The sequence below is a fragment of the Triticum dicoccoides genome, chromosome 1A (assembly GCF_002162155.2).
Source record: "Triticum dicoccoides isolate Atlit2015 ecotype Zavitan chromosome 1A, WEW_v2.0, whole genome shotgun sequence".
NCBI classification, from domain to species: domain Eukaryota; kingdom Viridiplantae; phylum Streptophyta; class Magnoliopsida; order Poales; family Poaceae; genus Triticum; species Triticum dicoccoides.
The window spans coordinates 581,459,049-581,470,210 of record NC_041380.1 but is presented as its reverse complement, the minus strand read 5'-3'; the positions used below and the strand labels follow the sequence as shown (position 1 = coordinate 581,470,210).

Sequence of the window (11,162 nt, the reverse complement as noted above, 5' to 3'; positions counted from 1 at the left end):
GACTAGAATGAAGGTTCTATAGGCCCGGGCAGTGCTCTGTGTACTAAATGTATTGTTATTCCTATAAGTGCAAAGCTGGACAAGTACATGATAGATTTGCTGATTACACCTTCAGTTCAAAATTCTTGTCTTAGATTTATCTAGATACGGATGTCCGTATCTAGATAAATCTAAGACAAGAATTTTGGGACGGAGGGAGTAGTCATGAGTTAGTCTCTTCCCATTCATTTTCGATAAAGGGCATTTTTATTAACTCATAATGTAGCATCAAGTGGATACAAAGCATAAGGAATGACACCCTGTCTCTGTATAGCTAAGATGCACACAGACTTAACGAAGAGTCTAGCAAAGTGTATATATAAAAAGAATGACAAGTTGGCAACAGTAAAGCCATGAGTCCAAAACTATGCCAATGTCAATGGAGGAGGTGGACCGATTCAGAGATTATGTTGCCACCCATGTTGGGTAAAAATGTCCCTGACCACCCGCTCCAACCGCATACACACCGTCTTGAACAACGATTGATACTCCGTTCGCTGTAGCGTAGACCACATACAAAGCCAGTACGTACAACGGTAAATAACCTGCATAGGGAGGAATGTTTCCATTCATTTAGTTTTTAGTCTCGAGGGAGGAATGTTTCTTGCTATATATAGATAAAAAAATGGTAGTGTTGTTTATCTAGATGTACGTACAACATAAAAAATCCACCATGTATAGGTTGCCATGCTTTTTGGATTGAGATTCACTATGTATTTTAAGTTCATATTGTCTTAAAGATAAGCTCAGCACTAATTGTCGGCATGCTCTTCATGGCTTCATTGAAAGATAATGAGGCTATGTAAATTGTCAATGCAGAAAGGTTCTGACAGTATATAGGATTAGTTGTAACCTTTTCTTGGATTTTCAAGAAAAATCCTGACATTACTAATCAGCTGGGCATGTACATGATAGATTTGATGATTTTTACATTGTAAATGGTCCCTTGACTTGCTCTTTACAGGTACTTACATGTGGCAATGCTCCTTAGATTGATAATATGTGCAGATTTTTGGGGATGAAAAAAATGATAGAGGAGAGCGCCCCAATTCCTTGCTGCTTTGTGCCATTTTGTTTGCCGGTACTGATTGATGCTGCTTGTCTTTACAGGAGAAAATATCTCTTAATAACTGAGACTTTCAAGGTTGATGGTCAGAGCAGTGTTAATGGCCTCAAAGAGGCTGCAGAAGTTTGTATGACTGTCATATTCAGGGTCAGAATAGTATGCACGTTCTTCCAAGAATCGAAGCACGTTAGGAAGGTGTACATCAATTGAGATGATTGAGCAGTTCCAACTTCAAATCAGGTCACTCTTTATGGTTCAACCTTCGATCAAGATGTTCCTCTTTGTACTTGCTCACATTCATGTGAAATTGCCCTTCCTTTCTTGGATGCAACTGATGCTCTACTTCTCATGAATCATTTTCCCTTCTCAGTTGCCTGAAATTACCAGATGTTGGGTATGTTCTTCCACGATACTGCTCTTGAATTTGATATAATCCGCAGGAGCAATCCAAGAGCTAAAAACTACAATGATTTTGCTATCAACCAAGTATTGTTATTTTTCTACCTATGTCCTAATCAGGTGCGTCACCTGCTATTGTCTTTGCCTACTAAATTATGATGAATCTTCCACTTTGTTGTCTGGTTTTCTTTATCCTCCTTACCTTTTCATGCCATTCTGCACGCTACTCATAATGCCCATTTCTTGTTATTTGCTAATGGTTGTACTGGACAAAGTATGGTCTGTTGTTGAAACACACAAGTGTGGCAACAAAGTCATACAGTGCATTTCCTGTTGTTGCTTGGTTTTATGGTTCTTAGAATGTCACTGTACTATGTATTAGGCTAAGCAAAAGTGGCTTTAGCACTGAAGAACATATGTTTATCTTTAGGAGATCTCTAAAATATTCGAGAGTGTGTTTTGTTATGAATTATTGTTGTATATAAGGAGAATAGTAAGAGAAGATCCGCAGTTGTGTCTGTAAGTTTTACTATTGTAGTTTTTTCTTCTTGCAAGATCCCAAACCATTTACCCATTTGATCCGCAGATTCGCTTACCGACTGTAAATTGTTTAACTTCCTTGCACATAAAAAGACAATATGCTTGGATTTGTGAAACAACTATACTTTTCTTGTACAATGGTGAAAGAACTACATTGTTATACTGCTCTTTGATTCAAGTTCTTCTATTCCATATCAACATAGGAGACTTGAATTACACCACAACTCATTGGCTTGCCAAAATGTAAGGATGACAACTTTGTGATGAGTGAAATTGGATGTAGTCAGTAGGGAGGGAGGGGAAATGAGGCAAACCTCTTCCAGACCTTTTGGTTATCTAATTTGTTAACTTGTTTATAATTTTAATAATTTGTTTACCGAGTTCAGCAAAGTCATCTTGGATGGGGCATTGTACATGGTGCTTGTGAGTGTTCTGAATTAGAATTGTCTAATGTATGGATTCCCTTTTGGCCGTACATCTAATTCTACAGATATTTGAATGGATCAACTCTACAACGACACATCTATTTTAGTTGTGAAGTGACAACTCGTAGGCCTGATCAAGTACAAGATTAATGGATACAACTTTTAGAATACATTTGTATAGCGTTGCTTAAGAGTTGTTTGGGTATAATATACTACGTCTTATATTTAGGAACAGAGGTAGTACTATTTTCTCTTGAATATTCAACTCAAATGTGTCTTGGCTCTTTTCTCTTCAAGGAAAATGTTCCTTTACTTTTACAATACATTCGCAAGCCGCCACTACATCTAGGGCCGTCAACACCTCATAGGTCGCTTATGATGAGATCATCAATATGGAAGGACAGGATGAAGATATGGACCCTTGGACGACAATGTCGTTGTTGTTGTAAAATGTGGTGATGGTGTTTCAATTGAAATAGGCAAGGGCAGTCGGCCACAAGGAGTTAAAAGAGCCTGGACGAAATGAACCGAGCCTTCTGTCCGTGCAGTCTACAACTTGACAAGGTTAAACACAAGATGTTTTTTTCTGAATAGTATCTATAGCAGCATCTTACATTTGTTAATCCAATCATCCTTACCTTTTAATTTCCCAATATTACACGGAAAGCAAAAGGAAGCTCATGGAGTTTTTTTTTTTTTTGAGGAAAGGGAGAGCTTCATTCATATCAATAAGTCTGGAATACAATCAGAAGCAATTACATCTTTCGAAGCTTGTGGCACATCAGCTAATAGAAAGAAATCCCCATTCACTCTAGCATAGGCAGCAAGCTCATGCGCGGCCACATTGCTCTCCCTATGGACTTTGGAAACAGAACACGCTCCAAACTCCTTGATCATATCCTTAGAATTCTCATAACAAGCCCACCAGCTGGCCCTGCTAACATTACTATCATTCACAGCGGTCACAACAGCGTTGCAATCCGTCTCCATCTGCACTTTGTTCAAATTCAGTTTACGAGCCTGGTTAAGGCCGAAAGAAAGGGCCTGGACTTCGGCTTCCTCTGCATCCGAGCACCCATGAAAACGGCAACCAGCTGAGAAGACAATGTCACCAAAACAGTCCCTGCCAACCGCTCCCAGTGCAGCCAAACCCGTGTCAGCAATGAAAGAAGCGTCGACATTGATCTTTATGTGATCTGCGGGCGGCTTAGTCCAGCCAAGCACCTCAGCATGGGGAGGCAGGCTAGAAGACTGCAAATTACCTCCATGCAACTTTTGCTTCCCCTTCACATCGTTGACAACCGGATTTGGGCTGGATAGGCACTCCCAATAATTCCTCAAGAAAATCACAGAATCTCGTATAGTAGCTTCATCTCTCAGGTGCCAAGCCCTCTAAAGAACTAGCATAAGTTTTTCCCTCATGTCACCATGGAAAATACTCAAGCTTTGCAAAAGCCAATCCGGGGAGAAGGGCATGATTGATTTGTCTTCAGGCAGTTTCCAAATTTTACTCATTTCCTCTTGGAGTTGATGCAACCACGGTCCGAGTGGCAAGCTAGAAAGCAACATGCTTTGACATTACTGTTCCTTATAAGCATGACTTCTGTTGATATGGTAGTTTTGCATTAACTCTGTAATCTTTATTTGTATGTCATCAGCTCTCTGACTATGTTTAAATGAGAGCAGTTTACATCAATAGGATACGGGCACCAAATATTAAGAAGAAAATGGGCATGGCAGAATAGTTATGGTTGGTTGCCTTGTAATATATACTCCCTCTGTCCCATAATATAAGAACGTTTTTGGCACTACACTAGTGTCAGAAACGTTCTTATATTATGGGACGGAGGGAGTATCTTTCATGTTCCCTCAGTAGAGCGCACTTGGGTAGTTATTAATTTGTTTTGATGTTTTGGGTGCTATCCTTGTTGCTTCACTGCTAAAGTATAATTATTGCCTTGGCCAATAGAAGAAGATAATGACTTGTGGAGGGTACTTTTTAATAGGTCACTGCAAACTAGAATACGACTGATATCTACAAAACATAAAAAGTGTTGAACACCAGATTTCCCTTTCTTGATAATGGCAGGAGTCTGTGGAAGAAGTCTTGGACTGCGGCGAAGAGATTTATTATCTAGCGTCACATGTTGGTTCAGAGAGATCTTGTGTTGTGGTATGTATAAGTATGCCATTTTTATCCCTCCTAAGCTCAGCCTGAAGATTAAACCTGCACGGGATCGTCGTTGCAGGACCGGCGATGGCGGCGGTGTGGCGTTGTTCCTCTGTTGAGAGCATCACAGGTAAAGACTTGGCTTGGGTGTTGTTTGTGGTTCTCCGATGCTTGCCGCTGTTCGAGCTGGTCTTCATGGGAGCTATCACGCAGCCGCCGGCGTATCCAAGACGATGGCTTTCACGGGTCCGACCGAGTCCTGCTATCCACTCGCCGTCTCCTCTTAGGCATCAAGGGTGGGTAGTGCGTTGGCAAGGAGTTTCCGGTTAGAGTTGTTGCTTCGAGGAGGCCGGCATTTGTTGTGACGCGGCTAGATGATTGGTCTAGGACAGGCATTTTGTGTTGTGTTTGTAATTGTCGCGATGGAGTGTGGATTTCGAGCTACACTTGTTGTTCGCAACAAGTTGTAGTTTCTTGTACAATATTTCTGCCTTTTATAAAAATATGGTACGCCTAGGCATACTCTTAAAAAAAAGAAGAATGCTTGTTGATCAAGAAAGAAACGCGAGTCACACTGTCCAGAAACTTTTTGTTTTGTTTTGTTTTGCCGTGTTTGTAATTGTCGCGATGGAGTTTGGATTTCGAGCTACACTTGTTGTTCGCAACAAGTTGTAGTTTCTTGTACAATATTTTTGCCTTTTATAAAAATATGGTACGCCTAGGCGTACTTTAAAAAAAAGAATGCTTGTTGATCAAGAAAGAAAAGCGAGTCACCCTGTCCAGAAACTTCTTTTTTGTTTTGTTTTGCCGTGTTTGTAATTGTCGCGATGGAGTGTGGATTTCGAGCTACACTTATTGTTCGCAACAAGTTGTAGTTTTACAATATTTCTGCCACTGCCCAGGAACATTTGTTCTGTACGAGCGCACGACCCTGACTCCAGCTCTACAGCTCTCAGTACGTGTGTTAATCGGCCCCTAATCAGGTATAAGCATAATCACCAGCTGACGAGGTACATTAGATACTCTATAGATAGTTTTATATCGGTTATAATGAAGCACATCACACCATAATCTCAATAGTAAGTGAATCGATTGTCACCCACATAACATAATCAGATTCGGTTACTTGCACATCAAATATTCATGCTGGCTGCCATATATTCAGGCTCCGGCAGATAGATGGCACTAGTATATCGCAAAAAAAGAAGACAGACAGACATCGTCTATTATCACCATCTTCTTTCGAAATACATGGATGGTTACCAAAAAAGCAACAGCCTCAGATAGGTCACATGCATCCTTAGTTACATAGAATATATAGTACTTATATGCTAGATCAAACCAATGCCAGAAATTAAGATCCACACAAGTTGGATGGATAGCTTGTGTGTGGCCTGATGCAGCTCTAGTACAAGACAAGAAAGTAGTACCTACAAGACAAGAAAGCAGCCAGGAAGCAAACACCAATTAATCCATCAGCGACCAACCCAGTATGGTTTATTTTTAAATAAGGGGAGAATTCAGTTGCCCAAAAGAAGCATTTTGTTGTTATATTGTTATTACCTCCTTTTTATTCTATGCCTGAACCCTGTTTTGGATGTCAAAGCAGGCCACCACCTTTGCTGCAGCCAAACTTTTTACCCAAGCGTGTCTTGAAATTAATAACGACTTCATACTGAGCCCCCAATATACGAAGCCGTTTCAACCAGAAGAACTTCTTGGCCAGTTCATGTGTCTCCGCTGTTTTCTCCACAAACACTTTCTTCACATGCGTTGAGAATTGCTCCCTGGATTTCTTATCAATATGAGGTGATCGCAGCACGGTGTATAAGGACCGCGATTCAGGCAACCCAACCTTATGCATGTACGGCGCAAGCTCCTTCAGATTGTTCTTCTGGTTATTGAAAGATTTCATAATTATGCGTATCTTGGCAGGTGACTTGTGGGTCCTCGGGTACACATCTTCCTTGGTCTCCTTAATAGGCTTGCCAAGCTACAACAATTAACAAACTTGACATTATAAATTGCAACAAAAGGGGTAGCAAATGTCTAGATCTGTAGCCTTCTTCTAATATCATCTCCTTCGACAAGATATATGAATAGACGTGCAGTGAACTAACAAAAGTCATGAAAAAATCTGGAAAATTTTGTACACACATTTCTAGTATTGCTTTACCTATTTTTCAGAACTCGTTTTAACATACAAGATACAACATTTTGTTGCAGAGAAAGTTTACATACAATCAATGTAGGAGTAATAAAAAAGAGAAATTCCGGACCGAGCTAATTAGTGGATTGCATGAAGATTGCACTATAGGCCTATCACATAGTACAGAACATCTCCATCATATTACCCTAACTTTGTGTTTGGATGTCTGTATTGGGGACCTCTGTATTGTATTAGTTTCAATTCCATTTCAGCTAGGGAACCATAATGAACATGAATACAAATTCAGTTGGTTGGATGTTAACTGAATTGGCTCACGAAATTATACCGAGGTTTCAATATGGATGTCAAACTATGGAATTGCAGAGCAACATTAGTATATCCATCAAAACAAAAGTTGTATGATGTGTGATTACAATTGGATGATTATATAGAAACAAAAAAATCAATCAAATATTCTAGAATGGTGGAGGAAGAAGGGAGTCGTGTTAATGCAGGAAGAACGGGAGCCGAGGAGGACCAAGAAGAAGGGGAGCCGTGGCCCGAGGGAGGAGACGGGCTATGGTGGTGGGTCACCGCAGTGCCAGGGACGAAGGGAAGGGCTGGCGCCGGAGGGGACCGCAGCCCTTAGAGGTCAGATTGGATCTAACCGCGGCGAGCATGGCCGGAGACAACGGGAAGGGACGCCGGAGAAGAGGAAGGATCAGCGGCGGAGGAAAAATGGAACGGGAGGGTCTCGACCTGCGGGGCTCCGCCGTCTGCCTAGGTGCCGCCGTCCTCTTTCTCGTGGTGGAGGGACGAAAGAGAGACTGGAAATGATTAACGAATTAAACAGAGAGAACCAAAAGGATTCAATAGAAACCAATAGGGTATTAATTTCATAGGTGAGGAAATTGACATTAGCAAAGTAGATTAGAGCTAAATCAAGCAGAGTAGAGCCGTTTTCTTCTAGATCAAAATTGACATTAGCAAAGAAACGAATAAATTCCTTTACATTGACTGCCATTGCTCTGCCCCAAACAAAACAATTTAGGTCACGATCAGATATCTAGCAAAGCAAACCTCCATGAGAATTAGGGCAATTCTAATGAGGGAGCCTAGCCTAGGTTCTGAACTGGTTTTCCTTGTAAGCTAGCCCTACTCATATGGAAATCCGAATGGCGATGAATCCAATCTAATACGTACTGCAGTTCAGTTCTTCCGTGCAACATCTGATTCGAGTTTGGCTATTAGCTGAGTAATATCCGGAATTAAAGAGTCCATTCGAGGTAAAAACACGTACCGTGGAGTTGGTGTTGTTGGATCCGGGCCGGCTGCTGTTGCTAAAAAAGTGAGACCGCCGTTGTCGCAGCAGCAGGAGGTGCTGGCCGTCGGAGGAGCGGGAGGCCAGCGACGGGGTTGCCGCATCCAGCACTGTCCAAGAAGCGCGAGACCGCGGCATCAGGTGGAGACGACGACCGGCGGAGCGCCAGGCCGGCGGCGTACCGGAGCATCGCCATCGCTAAAGAGCAGCTCTCCCGAACCGTACTATCACTTTCTTTGGATGAAGAGAGATCGGCCGATTCAAGCTTGGGTGTGCTACATGTTTTGAGCTTCTTAGTGGTGGGCTTATTGACTTGCTCATGTTAGGCCTTTGCCACAGAGTAGAAGAGGCATGGGACGATAAAGGATGGGTCTGGGACGACGACGGCGACGATGTGGTCGTGACGGAGACAGACCACGAGGAACTCGATAGGGTCCGCCAGAGAGAGCACACCGGAGAGAGCACACATTCCACTTCAAAGCACGGTGACCGTGTTCTCTCTTCGGCGGACCCTATTGAGTTCCTCGCAGTTTGTCTCCGACACGACCACATCGTCGCCGTCGTCGTCCCAGACCCATCCTTCACCGTCTCAGGCTTTTTCTACTCTGTGGCAAAGACCTAACAGGAGCAAGTCAATAAGCCCACCACTAAGAAGCACAAAACATGTAGCACACCCAAGCCCGAATCGGCCGATCTCTCTCCATCCAAGTGACTGTAGGGTTCAGGAGAGCTGATCTTTGGCGATGGCTATGCTCCGGTACGCCGCCAGCCTCGCACTCCGACAATCGGCGTCTCCACCTGATGCAGCGGTCTCGCGCTTCTTGGACAGTGTTGGATGCGGCAACCCCGCCGCTGGCCTCCCGCTCCTCCGACGGCCAGCACCTCCTACGGTTGCTGCGACAGCGGCGGCCTCTCACTTTTCAGCAACGGCAGCCGGCCTGGATCCAACAACACCAACTCCACGGTACGTGCTTTTACCTCGAATTAACTCTTTAATTCCGCATCAAGATACTACTCCGCTATTAGCCATCTCGAATCAGATGCTACACTGAAGAACTGAACTGCAGTACGTATTAGATTGGATTCATCGCCATTCTGATTTCCATATGAGTAGGGCTAGCTTACAATGGAAACCAGTTCAACACCTAGGCTAGGCTCCCTCATTAGAATTGCCCTAATTCTCCGAGAGGTTTGCTTTGCTAGAGATCTGATCGCGACCTACATTGTTTTGTTTTGTTTGGGGCAGAGCAATGGCAGTCAATCTAAATGAATTTATTCGTTCATTTGCTAATGTCAAATTTGATCTAGAAGAAAACGGGTCTACTCTGCTTGATTTAGCTTCTAACAATACTTCCTGAACTATGAAATTAATACCCTATTGGTTTCATTGAATCCTTTTGGGTCTCTCTGTTTAATTCATTAATCATTTCCAGCCTCTCTTTCGTCCCATCGTCCCTCCACCATGAGAAAGAGGACGGCGGCGCCAAGGCAAAACGAAGATGGCGGAGCCCTGCAGGCCAAGACCCTCCCGTTCCGTTTTTCCTCCGATGTTGATACTTCCTCTTCTCCGGCTCCCCTTCCGTTGTCTCCGGTCATGCTCACCGCGGTCAGATCCAATCTGACCTCTAATGACTGCGGCTGCAGTCCCCTCCGGCGCCAGCCCTTCCCTTCGTCCCTGGCACTGCGGTGACCCACCTCTGGCGCCAGCTATGCACCAATGCTTAATGGACAATAACATTTTACCAAATGGTAGCATCTAATACTACCAATCGAACCCTCAATCTAATGTATGAACCCAAGGAACTAGCTGTGTATATGTCCAATGAAAATGCTTCAGTGTGCAAGGCTCGCATAGAAACAGAAACAGGCATTCAAGAATGAAACAAGGCAAGAATTTAGACATGAATGATGCAATTAACTATGTCCACAGTACATAAGTTTCAGATAGTATAAACTGAATGGGATGGTCCAAATTACTAGTCAGAAACAACGGGGCAATGAACACAAGCGGTTAAAGCTTGTAAAATTGGTAGATAACCCAAGAGACACCCAGATAGTGTCTCCTCGCGCGTGTATTTTATAAACATTTGTTCGTGGCATCATGACTGGCGTAAGCTCAGATCTGTTCCAAAAGACCAACTGTAGTTTATTGCAGAAAAATGGCATAGAAATTAACTTGCATCAACTAAAACTAAACCTAGCATCGACGGGGCAGAAAAGACGCATTTTCCCCGCACAAGGAACAACCAGAAATACAGACAAAGAAAACTAGTCGGCCTAGGCCAGCAATCACAGACATAGATGCACCCAGCCATGGCATCGCACAAGGAACACAAGAGAGGATCGGATCTGGAGTAAGAGGGAAAGCGAACCTGCTTGGCCTGGGAGCCGAGAGCCCTGCGCTGCACGAACCTCATCACGTCCGACTGCTTCCTCCTGCATAGCTCCGACACCAACTTGTACGCGCCTGCCACCACGAATCCATCAAAACGAGCGCGCAATAATACGTGCGACAAGGCAAACGGACCAGGTTGCGGGAGGAAGAGGAGCTGGTAGACGGAGGGGCTCACCCATAGCTGCGGCGGCGGCTGCGAAGGCACGGTGCGGAGGCGGCGGGGAGAGGGAGCGTGGAGCCTTAGGGCTTGGAGAGAGAGTTGACCAAATGGGCCGGCACAGCGAGGCCCCTATTAAGCGTGCCTGCCATGGCCCACGGCAGCCCGTTTATAAACGGGACGGGCCGTGCCGTGCCGACACGCATGCAGCAGCTCCAGGTCCTCCGACACGCATGCAGCCTCAGACCACTCGCGCTCTCAACCGTCGTCGTATATCGCGTTCTGGGCGTTTTTCTTCGGATTTTATTTATTTATTTATTTGTTCGCACGCGTTTTTGGTTTTTTAAATGTTTTGTTTTTCAGGGTTTTCGACTTTTTGTTTTTCACCAGTCTTTCTTAACTTTTTATTGAAAAAATGCGTGAAAAACGCTTTTTTTCGTGATGGCATGGTTTTGCTTTCGAGAGAGGTACGATTTTGCTTTCGTGAGAGGCACGGTCGTC

The 11,162-nt window shown here is 43.8% G+C and overlaps 1 protein-coding gene across 1 annotated transcript; it reads right to left on the bottom strand.

Moving 5' to 3' along the window:
- Nucleotides 1–5,712: 5,712 nt before the first annotated feature.
- LOC119292356 (ribosomal protein S10, mitochondrial-like) lies at nucleotides 5,713–10,781 on the bottom strand. Its single transcript, XM_037571206.1, has 4 exons — nucleotides 10,680–10,781; nucleotides 10,482–10,576; nucleotides 6,203–6,632; nucleotides 5,713–6,069 (listed from the first exon to the last, which is right to left on the bottom strand). Exons 1-3 carry the CDS (start codon nucleotides 10,681–10,683, stop codon nucleotides 6,240–6,242), a joined length of 492 nt encoding a protein of 163 aa, XP_037427103.1. The 5' UTR covers nucleotides 10,684–10,781; the 3' UTR covers nucleotides 5,713–6,069; nucleotides 6,203–6,239.
- Nucleotides 10,782–11,162: the final 381 nt, after the last annotated feature.

Excerpts from the sequence above, each read along its gene's own strand:
- LOC119292356 (XM_037571206.1), bottom strand. Across the intron at positions 6,633-10,481 it reads TCGGCTCCCAGGCCAAGCAG|CTTGGCAAGCCTATTAAGGA; the intron begins GTTCGCTTTCCC and ends TAATTGTTGTAG.